We start from the raw sequence: 15,659 nt of genomic DNA, 5'->3' as shown, positions 1-15,659 counted from the left end.
GAATCCAGGTTAAAGGCAGTGCTTTGACTCTTAAGAGTGCCTCTACCACTACCATAATGTTCACTGATGCAAGTTCCCACCAGCTGTTAAGAGCATCATGGACCCAATTGAGATTTGATTGTTGAAAGTGGGCTGTCCATTCCACTTACTTTTGGTATAAGCTAAACACATCCAAGTGCACCTTCTGTGCTATTTGTTCTATAGCCTAATGGTGGAAAAACTGAAAAAGGTCCTGAATTAAGTAGATTATTTTTTGTTTCAAGTTCATTGAATGACTGAATAATTTAGTCATTTTTTGAGTCTTAGTTTTATATTATTTAAAATTAAATTATTGTTTTAAAAGTCATGTTAACAGCTATTATTTCATTACATTCCCAGAGCAATCTTATGGAATAAGCTGACAATGACTAGTACCTCTATTTTATAATCAAGGAATCTGGGTTTCAGAGAAATTCCTTCCATTTAGTCAAAAAGAACATGGAGTGGGCCTGTAGTTAATAAATATAGCCAATATTTGATCGATCCACAATTCCAAATATTTTATGTTTATTCATCTTCACAGCATCAAATACATGAAGAGGGAGCGATTATATCCATTTTACAGATGAGGTTATTGAGGCATCATAAAGTTAAGTATCTTGCTGAGGTTACAATTAATAAATGGCAGAGATGGAATTGAAGCTCAGACAATCTATTTCCCAAACATGTAACCACTTGACAAAACTGCCCCTCTAAGGGCAATAAACATATTTAAGCTGTGGCACCTGCCGTCAGGTTATTTAGACCCTTTTACAAAAGTAGTGAAAGTATAAATCGGCTTATGATAGGAATGAGTTTTAGTTTTCTGGAAGAACATAAATATTGCAATTGGAATGTATATTAATCTTGTGCTCCTGAATTTATCTCGTTCCTAGATTCTTGCTCTATAGGACCTGGAGGCCAAAAATAATCTTGCCTTAGAGGATTTGAGTTTCAGACTATTAGGTTTGTGGTGTTGCAATAAAAATGTCTGTTTCTGCTCCAAAACTAACCCAGGTTAGGAATATACAGGAATAGGAATTTAAATGCCCATAGGGTTCGAACCATAATTTGAAGTCACAGACACCGGACTCCTCTACCACCTAATCTGTAAGCTCCCTTAGAGTTAACCTCTTTCTCACCAAACTCAGCAATGCCTATCGGGCATGCCCAGTTGTATGGTTAGAGCCTCACACCGAGTTTTACTTTCTCCAGGTTTTACCAGCAGCAAAAGGAAGGAGGAGAAGGAGTGAAGAGTTAAACAGGTAGAAAACTTGGTTCAACTCAGGATGCTTATGACCAAGAGAGAGCAAGGAAGGCTGGAGAATGACGAGAGGCTGCAGTAAAAAAGCACCTTGTCAGACACAGTTGATCTTCGTCTGCAAGTTGGCATCTTACCCTGTTGGGTTCCTTTTACATCTTTTTGGCAAAGCCTAGGCAGGTCATGAAGCTTTGTTGTGATTACTCAAGCCAGAGCCACAGTAAGCGGTGGGCAGGGACATCGGATCTAGGAGAATGCCAGTGCCTGTGTTAGTCCTGCCTGCCCCTGCATTCCTCGAAAAGCTGCAGCTTCTTTTCAAGGGTTCCAAGCAGGAGACCAAGGTGCACAAGTAAAGCCAGAGCTCATCATAATCATCGACTCCTTGGCCCCTTCCCTTTGACTGCTGGGGCCTTTCCTGGCACCCTCTCAGGTATCCCCACCCAATCACTACTAAACCCCGGAGAAGTGGAATCTCCACACAGTTTTCATGGGTCTAACAGGGGCCTGGGCATGCTCAGTAGGCTACGTGGTTCTCTGGTTCGTTCTTTCTCTCTCTCTCCTCTGATGGGGAAGGGAGGGTGGTGGCAAGTTACAAGCGCTTGCGGCAGGTCCCCGCCCCCAGGATCAGGCTCCCCGTGCAAGGGGACGATGAAAAGGTAGAGGCACCTCGCTTCGCAGCATCATCCAGATCTGGACGGGCTAAGACCACGGGCTGAGCCCACCCATTCCCCAGCCAAGGGACGGGCCCGCCGCTCTCCATGGTACTGCGGAGAGCTCAGCTCCGCCCTTCTCTTTCAGAAGGACAGCACCCGGCGTCACGTAACCCAGCCTTCTCAGGCTCCACCACCGCCTTTTCCTTCCCAGCTCTTTCCCTCTCCTCCCCCTCCTCCTCCTTCTCCTCCTCCTCCTCCTGCTCCCCTCCGTTGCCTGTTCTCCCCTCCCGCACTCCTGGAGATAGACGCTCAAGCCTGACGCCTCTGAAAAGGCAGCAGCAGTCGCCTTATCCATAGACCTCAGGAAATTCGCTTTGACCGATGCATGCTTCAGGCTCTGGCTCGAGCTAAGGGGAATAACCGGGCAGGTAAAGAAGCTCAATTTGGGTTGGGGGGAGGGGATGGGGCGAGGCAAGCTGAAGAAGGATATCTTTCCCCATTGTAACTGAGCCAGGATCTGCCACAAATACACAGGGAAAGATGGGTGGTGGGAGGGTGGAGGAGTGTAGATCTTGGTTGTTTTGCAAGAAGCCTTTTAAATAGATGGCAAGAAGATGAGATGGTGGAACTGGGGTAGTAACTTAAAGGCTGAATGCAGTGATTTATTAGCAAAAGAAAGAAAAGAGAAAGGTTAGATATCAAAGCAATAAAATCTCTCTATATATTTCTTTCCCTACCTCAGCAGCCCCATACTATGCCTAGCCTCAATTTGTGCAGTAGACTCCGAGCTCCAAGAAACTGCCCTGGTATTAGAGATGGAGCTTAGAGACTGGGCGGGAAAGCCGGAGAGAATTTTGGGTGTGCATTGGTATTGAGGGACTTTGCAAAAGCCAAGGGTGAAATAATAAGCACTTCTAAAATTTCTCTCAGAGATTTCATGTTCTAAATGAGGATATATATATAGAAGGGTGCATGGAAAGGTATAGGGGTGTGTGTGTGTACATGTGTGATACCAGAAACATTAAAATATGCAACTGCAGCTGATAAGCATACTGTATTGATCCTCCCAGTGACTTGGGATGAATTTGATTCTAGAAATGAAAGAAAAGATTAATGATGCTGTTAGTCTGCTTTTGAATTAGAGCGCTTCTTCTTTTGGCTGCAGTAAGGTTGTTTTTCAGACCTCTTTATTTCATCCTCTAATTTGTGAACTCGCCAGGTCTTTCCGGCACCTAGAGAGAATCCTCTTTCTCCATATAAATACAGATACTCTCTCACATACAATGAGCTTCCTCTAAGAACTGGGAAAACCAGTTAACCTCCATGTGGTAAGAATGTGTATATATATATATATATATATATATATATATGTACATATATATTCCTCTAGGATTTTTCTCTCTTCCACCACCCCTTAAAATTGTCAAGGTGTGCATTAGTGGGGGAGGGCTGGAGGAACAGAAGAAAAAAGGTTATGTGATCCATGTAACATTAATATAATAATTGGCTTCAACAGAGTTATACACACAAGCAAAAAAAAGGTTTTCTAACACATGAGCTTGAGAATGGGTTCAAAGCACTACTCTTGATCAAAACATTCCAGATTTATTTTGCAAATGACTGAAAATTTAGCAGATTCCTGAGTCCACTTAAAATATGAAAGTATACTGAATAATATGCTATTTCGGATGATTTGAAGAGCTCCTTTCTTAGGGTTTGACAAGGAGTAGACAAGATATGACTGGTGATTGCTGATGGTGTGGAATATATCAGCCATAATATATAAGTGACTGAGATTTTTATTTCCTTTTGCTAGTGGGCAGTGTGTGTGTGCGTGCCCCTGCACAGTGTGTGTGTGTGTTTTGAAAGAGAGAGAACCAGTCATCAATTTCATCTGGGAGGAACTTGAAGTGGGATCCCCTAGCTTGGTGGCTCTCAGCTGACACCTGTAGGGATTGCTCTGTACTGAAGAGAAATGCTCTCAGCTCCCTCCATGGAGAAGCAGCAGCACAATGCAGTGCCATAAATTACTGCTAGTTTCAGCTTGTAGGGGGAGAAAAGTGTTAATTGGATAGTGAGCTTCTACGTCCAGACAATAAATTTGGGGTGTTTGTGTGTGTGCATGTGCATGTGTGTATTGTGTATGTATATTGCTGTGTGTGTGGGGGGGGTGATATAAGAAATAGTGAGAAAAATAATGCACTTCCTTAACATGAACAGATTATACATTTGTAGTTTTGGTTTTTTTTTCCAAACTGTGAGAGTAATTTTTTTGGTTAAAAAAAAGAGGTAGAAAATAATCAGTATTTATGATTTCTGTACCATTTCAAGAAGCTGTCAGATTACAGTTGAATAAAGAGAAGTGATTTAATAGTATAGTGAGTGATTCAAAGGTATGGTTTTAAATTCTGACATCCTAGAGCCATAGCAGCTGAGATGACATACATGCCGACTGCTATTCTGACCACACAAATTGTGAGGTCTGATAGCCAGATACAGATTTCAGGAGGAGTTAGATCACTACACTATTAGGCAAAATACTAAATACTTTACGCACCTTTAGAGAAGTTAATATTATGGCAATTGAGACACATTGCCAAAAACATAAATCTGGCTCCAATTAGTTGTTTTCTTTTACAACAGATTATTCTTTTAATAAAAAGGAGAACTATACTTGTTTGAAATTTTGCAAGAGACTATCAAGAAACCATCAATGTTCCTTCTAAGAAAAATAAAATGGCAGGAATGTTACGCAAATCTAAGCTGGCAGCTTCCTGCCAACAGTTTGATATAATTTGCCCATTGTAAAATCTATTAACTTGACATTTGAATAGGCTGTATTTTTACTGTCCACAGAACAAGAATGCAGCATAGAGATCCTTAAAAGCATTTTTTCCCTTCCTCACATATTTTAAAAATCAAACTATCTTGGAAAAAGAAAAAGATAACCATAATCAAATTTCTCTTTAAAACTTGGGGTTATCTACTAACAGTTAAACTACAAGGGTGTAATGGATGATTGTAAAACTGTGATATTAACTATTAGAAAATATTAGGCCTTACTTGTAGTGAGGATAGAAAAAACTCCATCCAAGGTTAGCTCTTTACCTTACTAATAGAACCAGTGCTACACCTGTGTTATGAGCTAAATAACAATTTACATGATATTATATTGATATTGACTTTAAACCTTAATTTTGACTTTAATTCTCTGCAGATGTCTGGGTCCTTAAAAAAGACAAAATAAAACAAAAATGCATCACCAACACACAACCAATTGATGTGCTGACATCTCAGCTTGGCCCTGCAGAGGCGGAGAGAAAAGAAGAGGAGCTGTTGTGATTTCCACATCTAACAGCTTCTGGCTATTTCGCAACTGCTGGGTTTGAGTCCTACTGTTGCCGTGGTTAAAAAGAGAAGTAAAACCCAACTTGTGAGACCATGCACAAGGAATTAGGCTTTGGCTGCAGCGGCGCTGAAGTTTATGCTCTCACAGAAGAAGCAGACCTTTGAAGCTATCCTGGGGTTAAGAAGTGGTGCCTTAAAGAGGCAAGCATCCCTTTCTCGGTTGTGCTTTAAGACACCACATCTGGAGGAGACACACTTGAGGCATTCACAAGCATCTAAGGATACTGGCTTGTTGCTGGCTTCCTGTACTTCCCTGAGAAAGGTGTTTGCTTTTTACTGACTCTCACGGCTTCCTTTTGGCCTGGTACCACAGGTGGAACCTGGCAGATAATGGGATTTGAGGAGTTAAGTATCTGTTGACACCACAGACGGTCTTAAATTAGTTAATCAGACTCCAATGGGTCAGTGCTTTCCCTTGATCCTTGATTGAAGCCTTTTCCAGAACGTTGCCTCCAAAGTGCATCCTCCCTTTGGTCTGGAAGTTCTGTGGCTGCCCTGTACCCCTGGGGTCAACGTTTTCCAGTTGGAAGAGGACTACAGGGAGAGAGGGAGGGGTTGTTGGAAGAAGAAGAAGAAAAAAAGAACTAGATAAAGGAGGGCACCTCCCTCCCACTCCCGCCTTTCCCCCTACCTTCCTTTCTCTCGGCACCCTTATTTCTCCATCACGGTGACCAGGACCATTTTGACCCTGTCGGCCCCGGCGCCCCCCCGCCGCACCCCAGCCCCGAGCATGGGGACGGCGCTGCTCCAGCGCGGGGGCTGCTTTCTCCTGTGCCTCTCGCTGCTGCTCCTGGGCTGCTGGGCGGAGCTGGGCAGCGGGCTGGAGTTCCCGGGCGCCGAGGGCCAGTGGACGCGCTTCCCCAAGTGGAACGCCTGCTGCGAGAGCGAGATGAGCTTCCAGCTCAAGACGCGCAGCGCGCGCGGCCTCGTGCTCTACTTCGACGACGAGGGCTTCTGCGACTTCCTGGAGCTGATCCTGACGCGCGGCGGCCGCCTGCAGCTCAGCTTCTCCATCTTCTGCGCCGAGCCCGCCACGCTCCTGGCCGACACGCCGGTCAACGACGGCGCCTGGCACAGCGTGCGCATCCGCCGCCAGTTCCGCAACACCACGCTCTTCATCGACCAGGTGGAGGCCAAGTGGGTGGAGGTCAAGTCCAAGCGCAGGGACATGACAGTGTTCAGCGGCCTCTTCGTCGGGGGGCTGCCCCCGGAACTGCGCGCCGCGGCGCTCAAGCTCACCCTGGCCTCCGTGAGGGAGCGGGAGCCCTTCAAGGGCTGGATTCGAGACGTGAGGGTCAACTCCTCACAGGTGCTGCCGGTGGACAGCGGCGAGGTGAAGCTGGAAGACGAGCCGCCCAACAGCGGCGGGGGAAGCCCGTGCGAGGCGGGCGAGGAGGGCGAGGGCGGGGTGTGCCTCAACGGAGGCGTGTGCTCCGTGGTGGACGACCAGGCCGTGTGCGACTGCTCGCGAACCGGCTTCCGCGGCAAGGACTGCAGCCAAGGTAAGGCCCGACGCCCGACCCACGGGGGTCGGGGCCTAGGCAGGGCGCGGGGTGGGGAGGGGACCGGGCTGGTGCATGGGGTCTTCCTAACCTGGCCAAACGTGGCAGTTCGCTTCGAGGGGAAGGCCTGTGTCCGGTGGCCTCTCTGCCTCCACAACTCCTCCCTTGACATCCTGCTAAGGACTGGGCCGCCCCCACTTCCAAGTTCCAGTTCCTCCTGGAGCCCTTTCTGCCAACCCTGCTCCCTTCCAAGTGGCAAATGCAATGGCCTCTTCTCATTCCAAGGGTTCTTTGGCAGGTTGGGCCCCATATTTATTGGACCGTGGCCCACCTCTATGACCACTTGTACTTGTCTCTACCACTTCTAAATCTGTAACACACAGACTTTGCCTATAAGATGCCAACAAGCATCTCAAAGGTTGGACATGCGTTTGATGAGAAATGAGGCACAGGAGAGGTTTACCACGGCCGTGGTTGAGAATCCTCACGTGGTTGTGGTCCCACGTGGTATAAAGGACGAGAGAGACAGGGTCCGCAGGCACTGCTATGCCTTTTGCAAATAGAGCGGTAAAAACCTGCTTTTGGCTGTGGAAAAAGGGGAAGAGAGGATGTGAAGAGTTTCTTCGTTAGCAGGAGGCTTTTTGGAATAATGTTGGTTTCCTTGGTTATATCCAAGTCCAACATTTGTCAAATTTAAGGAAAATTTTGTGATTTCTGTGGTTTGTTGAAATCTGAGACAGGTCAGCTGCTGTTTAAAAATGTTAGAGATTTAATAACATATTTCTTAATTAACAAATGCCTTGTAAAGAGAGATACAGTGGTAGAGAAATTTAGATGTTGCTGTATTGGGAAGCTTCTACAGACTAATAAACAGGGATGCATGTAAGGGATTGCAAGAGATTTTCTAAGGCTATTCGGCTAATGACATTTATCTGGGTAGTGGAGGCCAAGTGGTAATTTCTGTGGTTCTTGGGGCTTAAAACAGTGTGGAGTTAAAACAACAAAAATCATACCTAAGTTCTGTTTTCTCCGCTTTAGAAATAAAATTCAGTCTTCAGTGTGTTTTGCCGGTGTTGTTAAATGACAATGACCAAGGAAAATACTGTTGTATAAATACAGCAAAACCTCTGAACAGAAAGTGAGTGGTGTGAAAAAGACAAATCAGTGGCTAAGCAGGAGATGTCGAGATTTAAAGTAGATGGCTTATGGGTCAAAGCAAGGCAATCAACACATGGATAAATGGCATTTGTGGCTGAAATGGGTGAAAAAATGGTGAATCATTAAACCTGATTTTGAAAGCTATAGGGACAAAAGCTCTATGTGTGGCTGCGTTTTATTGTATAATGTCTTTGGTTTTTGCTGACACTGCGAAGGGGAACTAGCCTTTGTAAAGCTTATTAGAGTTGGCAGTTCTCTCTCACTTGACTTTAAGAGAAAGGAAGACTTGATAAGATTTGTAATTGTTTAAACAGCAAGTAGAGTTAGTTAGGAAGAAAAAAAGCTGGTCTTAAGAGAGTTCTGTAGTGTTCACAGGATTAGGAGTGCGGGAAGAAAAGAAAGGGCTGTTTGCGCTCTGTCTTCATGTGGGTTTTTGTTTTTCATTATATTTTGGCTTAGGTAATTATAGAAAACTGTATATTCCATGGCCTATACAGCACATCAGCTTTAATAATACATTTCTATAGATATCAGAGAAGGCTTTATAATTATGTTTTACAAAATAAAAAAGATCATTATTTTCTTCTACCAAATCTAACCTAATTGTAAATCATGAATAAGCAGCTAGATATAATTTCCACACTATAATTTGAAGTTGCATACTTTTGCACTGATTAATAGAAATTAATTTAAAAATGAACATGATTTTATGGGAAATTTTCCCTAAGAATCCTAATACTATTTTAAAATACAGAGAAGGCAGTTTAATGAAGGACACACGAAATGTAGCTTCCTTCCTTAAATTAGGAAACAAATATGACACAATGACAGCTTGTACTGTGTGGGAGGGTGTTTTAAATGAAAATTTTTATTTTTCTATGCATTTTTAATGTAGGGATCCAGAGATCATGCATAATCAGGAACAGTTAAGAGTGAAAAAAGCATGGAAAACTAATTTGTTAAAGAGAAGCAGAATTAGATGTATCTGAAATGCATTTTATTTGGAAATGGAGAGCTCTTTCTACTAGATAAAGAATTTGGAATTACCATGATGCGTTACTGAACAGTATACTGCCTGGTGCATAGGGTAATTCAACTCAGAATAGCAAATCCCTTAGGATTCTTCTGAAGCCTTGAGTTATTTTGAAAATTTGAGCTGAAAATAGAGTGCAAAGATCACCACTAACCATAGAAGGAAAACAAAAGGTTGGATTCTTTTGAGTATCACAGAATTGGGAGATGGAGTGATAAACGCAGAGTCGGTCTTCCTAGAAGGATTGGCTCCATTTTGCTTATTTTCCCTATTTCATGTGTGTCAAGTGACTGTTGAATAATTAATTGAGAGTGGATGCCTCTCCCAACACAGATCATATATTAATGGCTAGGGATGGATGATTTCTATTCAGATGAAATATCAACAAAACTCTGCCTCTAGCCAGCATTTACATTGTTTGCCACATTCTTCATAAAAACTAACTTAAAAATAAATAAGTCCACATTATTAGAGAATATTTAGGGAAAAAAACAGACAAGGAAATATTAAACACAAATTCAGATTATCTCTGGTCCTAACTAAATTCTTTTTAAAACTTTAATAACATTTAGCTCCGTTCATATTTAAAATATAATAAGAACTACTAAAAAGTAAGACTATAATAAGATAATAAAAATATTCTCTGCCCCCCAACCTCTAGCCAAGAGTGCCTTGAAACAGCTTAGACACCTATGAATTTCCAGAATATTTTAATTGAATGAGCCAATTTCAACCTGACTTTGTGTTCAAGCCTAGCAGGTTTCATTTATTTATTTATGTACTGACAGAGAACCCGGGAAAGGTTATATGTCATGACCAGGTTAGTGGCAGAACCTGGGTAAGAACATAAATACTTTTATTTATTCCCAAGCTCTTTTTCACCATGTCTGCCAAATAAGATTTCCAGTTCATTCAGGTTGAGATTATTTTTCAGGTTCAGGTGTTATTCAAGGGAAAAAAAAAACATATAAAAATAGCTGATGGAACAAAACTAATTTATGCATCACTTACATTCTCTGACCCTGAGAGCCAGCCTCAGAACTCAACTAACCAAAAATGTCACCTTTCCTGAATGATGAATACTTACAGCGTACATAGCTTTTTCATATTCATTTCATCTAAGTGCCTGGACCATTATTATGGTCTCATCTAAATGACCTTGACCATTATTTCTGGAGCACTCATAGTTTTCTAGTAACTTGAAAGAATTAGTGATTTTCATAGCTATCCAGCTTAAAAACAAGAATAACAAGGATAATCAATAAGAAAATAAGTTATATTTCTCATGATTTCCAGATCCCCAGATCTCATGCATTTTAGGGCCATGTACATTAAAATTTCACATTGGACTGTTTCATTTTTTTTGCATGTTCTCTGTTTAAATGGCTACAAGCACATATGGCTTATGCTTACTGATTGTTTAATGTTACTGAACATGTCAGTATGATAGATATGACTTAAGAAAGCTCCTGCTTTCCATTACTTTGCTAATGTGACCAGATAGGCAACCACATTCACTCATTCATTCATTTGTTCATTCATTCATTTGTTTATTAATTTCTTTATTCAACAAGTACTGATTAAGTGTTTTGTGTACCAGAGTACTAGGCTTATGTAATAAAATGGTAGTGCAGAAATAGTTGTTTCTTTCATAGACTTCATGTTCTAGTGAGAAGGCAAATTGAGAATGAACTTTTTAAAATGGTGGTATGTATTTAGAAGGATGGGTGCATGGTACTATGGAAACTTAAAATAGTGTGAACTGACCTAAATAAAAGGTTTTCCTTTTTATTATTAAACTGAAATATGAAAAAGTGAGAAACAATTAACCAAATTAAGAGGAGAAGTATTAATCAGGTAAAGCCCAGAGGTACAGAATTCTGATGTAGGAGATGGCATAGCATGTTCAAGCCACTGAGAGAATGCCTTAAGTATGGAGCTCTAACTCCACACTTGGGAGGGATGGAGTCAGGTAATGCACAGCCTTCTGGACCATGTCAGGTATTTTCATCTTTACTGTAAGAGTGATAAAAGAGTAATAGGAAGAATAGAGTGTGGATGGTAGGGAGGAAGATGGAATTATCACATTTATATTTCTGAAATGTCACCATAGCTATATAGTGTAGAGAACAGATTAAAAGGGGGCCAGGGAAAAAGAGAAAACATTATTTTCTGTTTGTCAGTAAACATCATTTGTTAAGCATCCACAGTATGCTGTAAATTAAACTAGGGGAAAAACTAGTGAAAAAATGTAATTCTTTCTTGAAGGAAGTTAGAGTCATCATGGGTTTGGTTAGGTATAGAAATGTAAGGTCATTGATTGTTCAGAACACTTTGGTGCTACCTGTGAAATGCATTGCCTGAACTCTTTATGTGGATTGTAATGTGGTTTCCTGCAGATACACCCACTGAATCTATGGGTCTTTGGAACCCATTGGCAGTGCGACACTTCATAGTATATCCCCAGGTACTTTGCTCAACATGTTCTAGTGACGACATATATTGATTGTTTGAATCAACATTGTAACTACTACAATAAGGGAAAATATTATGTAGGTGCTGGTCATCTTCATAAGATTGTTTTTTATTTAAGTAGTTATTATATAAGTAGATATTGGACAAAAATGATTCAGAGATTTTGACACAGTTTTGTTTGAAGTCTACCATTTTAGGAAAAGATGGATTACCTGTGTTGAGAAGACTTTGAGTCACAGAAACTCATTGATAGTTTTGATCTAGAGGAAACGTTCTGGGAAACTCTTAAAGTATGACAATGAAAGGCATCTATTTGTTAAAAAGTTTATTTTGACTATGAGGTAATAATCAAAATGGAGTTATATCCTAAAATGCCACAAATGAAGTTGAATGCATTATTTTGAGATTTTGTTTTCCTATTCTGAGATGCAGTTGTAGTGTAGAAGCTAAGTGATGCACTCTTGGGCCAGACTGCCTGGTTTCAAGTGGCACACTCAAACTTTCTATTCTTCAGTTGTGTTATCTGTGAAATTGGGATGAGAATAGTACTTACTTCTTAGGGCTCTTAAGAAAATGAAGCAGGTGACTTCATGTAAAGCTTAGGTCAGTGCCTGGCACATAGTAAGCATTTTGTAAGTGTCCACATGTTATTTTTGTTATTATTACCTCCACCAGTATTTCCACTGACACCATTTTCTTAGGGGTACTTTGATGCAAAATTCAAATATACAGAACTTCTTACTCATCTAAAAGGAATTTTAGTATAATAATGATCCATTACTTGCTCAAAGTTTCAGTTTATAAAGACAATGAGCCTCTGTTTCTGTTGCATGCAGCTGTGTTCTAATGTTACCCTTGTCTAGCTCTTATTCAAAACATGTTTAAAAAAATCACATTCTGAGAATTTTGTGATTTAGCAAGCACTTAATGCAAAAGTTTATGTAGAAATTATACTTTCACTTTCTACCTAAACTAATACCTGTATTCCATCCCAATCCGATATTTAAGCAGTGATTTTTACTGTATTAATAGCTTATTTAAGATATCATTTACTTTGAAGTTTATACTAAGTTCTTATCTATCAAATAGGAAAAGTTTTTAATAACTTTAGTATAAAAACAGATTTATTCAATTTGTAACTTGTCTTTGAGACTCTCTTATATATTAAATTTATACGTATGCTGCAGATAAGATAGGTAATATATTTGGCTTTAAAAGTTCAAGCAAGCTATTCTTTTAGTTACATGCAGATTATATTTTTTCAGCATAAAATCGTGTATATATATATATGTCACTGATATCATGTTCAGTTTTAGATATCATCAAATGTGACAAATTTATTATTAAAAATATAGTTATCCTGATTGACTATAGAAAGGACTGGCACTGTACAATGTTTCTGTTATTCTTGGCTGCATTGTGAGAATCAGGACTCAGAGACACATTAATACCTGAAAATAGTCATCGACCACATTCTATACTCTTTCTCAGTCAATATTTGTTGGCTACACTGGTTACAGAGTTAACTCCTATAAATATGTATTGAAAATTAGGCCTTACAATAGATATTCAGGTTTTGTCTTATTATGGGATTAATAAACCTATTAGAAGCTGCTGTGCAAACTGTGCTTTCAAAAAGTGTATAAGCATATTTGATGTAATTCATAATAATGTTTACATTTTAGAAGTTTTTGGTTTATTAAAGAAACAATATACAAAAATCTTACCCTTTTTTTGTTGGGTACTTCTCTATAATTTTATGGCCTAGTCCCTTTTTTGTTATTCATAAGTAAAGGAATAGGTAAATTTAGATGGTCTTTGCTGAATATATGTCTTAAAATGTTCTAATTATGTTTTGAAAACAGGGTTTTGGCCAGTTGCTTTAAAGCTCTTCAGTAAATTGCAAAGCTCTTGGTTTTCTCTCCTGAGCATGGATTCCACGTAGTTCCACTTGAATTTTGGGATGGGTACCATACGCTCTCAGATTCCTTTCTTGCTACATTATTATTTATGTTTTGTGTATCAACAGAACATGAGTTGGAATCTGAAGAACTAAATTCCAGATAGGACTTTACATCTTAATAGATGTTAAAAGTAAAATAATACCATCAGTGTTCTGTGTTTCAATTTCTAAGGTTGTGAATTGGGAAACCACCTAGTCAGACTACTGTTGTGAACTAATGCCAGCCTACTTCACAGATTGTTTGTTAGTAGATAATAGGTATACACTCTTTCAAAGCTTAAAAGTTTGAAGGAGATGTTAAATGACCACAGGTAGATTGCTGTAGGATGTTGTGAATGATAATACTGTTATAAAGATGTGAATCATGTTTCTTTAAACCTACTTTGGGATCATTTTAGATGGATTTTAGATCATTTATGCCCAATAGTAATCATCAGATTTGGTAGAGTTCTCTTATCATTATGCTTTAATATATGGGTATTATAACAAGCTAAGTAAAGAGGACATTGTTTCCCTTATTCCGCTTGGGTAAAATTTAAACAAATAAAATAAGTGGTTTAAGGCAGCAATTATATGAGTGCATACTTCTGATTATATTTATATGAAGTTTAAAATAGATACAACTAATCTATGGTGATAGAGGTCAGAATAAAGTACCTTTTAGTGGTGTTGACTAGAAGAGGAGAAAACAATGGAGCATTGGGCATGATATAGGTTGTGGTTACGTGGGTATGTATATTTGTAAAGATTCACTTAACTGTACCCTTGACATACATATGCTTTACTATATGTAAGCTCTCTGTCAACTTTAAAAAGAACTCTTTCAAATTAAAAAAGAAATGCTGTTCAGTGAATACCAGTGCACTGAATATATGTAAGAACCTACTTACAAAGTAATCTTTAATGGAAATCTATATTGAAAAATGTTGAGCATAAAAGCCAAATATTTGTAACATATATCCAAAGACTATTTTGAAGAGCAAGCCTATTTATATATGAATAAATTTCAAAGTTAGCAGAGAGAGTACTCTGTTTTAAACATTGTATACAGTGTTTGAGTTTGAATCATTTTTCACTTTCATGTTTTTATAATGTTTAGAAATAAAACATAGGTTCTTATTTTATACTTGTATCCATGGAGCACAAATTCTACCAACATAATCAGGCATTGTAAGCTTTCCAATTAGAACAACTCAACTGCTAGAATTGTTAAGTAATTGAATGATGAGTATTTTGTAAGAGATCAGTAAATACTTGAATGAGTAATTGGATATTGGAAAAGGCATTACCAGTTAGTTCAACCGTAACTCTCCTAGTATTCTCTAAATCTGCAAATATAGCTGATTTTCCCCAAAAGTATTATACATGTAGTTATTTCAGAAAATGGACTAGATGGTTCTCCTTAAAGGTGAGACCATAAGGACCTCTTGAATTTGAGAATAATTTGAAATCATTCTGTTAAGAGTCACAGTAGTTGTTATTAAAATTACTAGTGTGCTTTGTCTATCTTTTCTTGTATAGTCTTACCATAGTCCTACTTGATAGATTTTATATAATTTCTGTTTTACCAGTGAGAAAACTGTGGGTTAGAAGAGATCACTTGATAGAAGTCCAATAGCTAAGAAATGGCAGAGCTGGAATTTGAGTCCTGGTATGCCCAATACCTTAGCAGGCAGCCCTATCCATTATATGACACAGCTTGTATATTTCACTTATCAAATGGATGCTGGGCATATGTTCACTAGTTTTCAACTTGGTACAAATTTAAATGGCTGACTTATAATAAAGCCTTCAGATTTGAGGGTTGTGACAGACCCGTAAATTTAGTGCCACTTCCTAATGTCATGATAATAAAGAAAATGGAATAGCTTGTCAAAATTCATCACTCTTTGTTTTCATAACTCTTGTTTGTTTGCTTCCTTTGTTGACCTTCTTTTCATATTCTACTTTATGGGTTGATTCTACTCTACCATAATCAGAAGTAAAGCCCCAAAATACTGCATCTAAACAGTATTACAACTAATTTTTGTCCTTTTAATGAAAAGATTTATTGTTTTGCAATACAAGCAACACAAAATTTCCATCTCTTTTAGAATTTGGATGATAAAATTATTGAAAATATCAACATCCGTGGTGAGTCAGCACAAATATGAAGACCTAGCTCAATCACATAAATAGATAGTGAGAG

General features: G+C 39.3%; 1 protein-coding gene across 23 annotated transcripts in view; it reads left to right on the top strand.

Annotated features, from left to right (window-relative positions):
- The first annotated feature begins 1,858 nt into the window (after window positions 1-1,858).
- Window positions 1,859-15,659, top strand: part of NRXN1 (neurexin 1) — a 1,142,110-nt gene continuing 1,128,309 nt past the window's right edge. For 17 of the 23 annotated variants that reach the window (XM_064364076.1, XM_064364070.1, XM_064364082.1 and 14 more), the window contains exon 1: window positions 6,071-6,842. In XM_064364076.1, the coding sequence (XP_064220146.1) occupies window positions 6,071-6,842 (772 nt within the window). Of the gene's footprint in view, window positions 2,361-5,149; window positions 6,843-15,659 lie in introns of those variants that run through there. The other 6 variants (XM_021675805.2, XM_021675804.2, XM_064364083.1 and 3 more) reach the window with 1 other exon arrangement.

This window comes from Aotus nancymaae, unplaced genomic scaffold (assembly GCF_030222135.1).
Source record: "Aotus nancymaae isolate 86718 unplaced genomic scaffold, 86718_ANA_hifiasm-v0.15.2.pri h1tg000057l, whole genome shotgun sequence".
Taxonomy (NCBI): domain Eukaryota; kingdom Metazoa; phylum Chordata; class Mammalia; order Primates; family Aotidae; genus Aotus; species Aotus nancymaae.
Note: the sequence above shows the minus strand (reverse complement) of the source record. Positions and strands in the feature narration are given on the sequence as shown.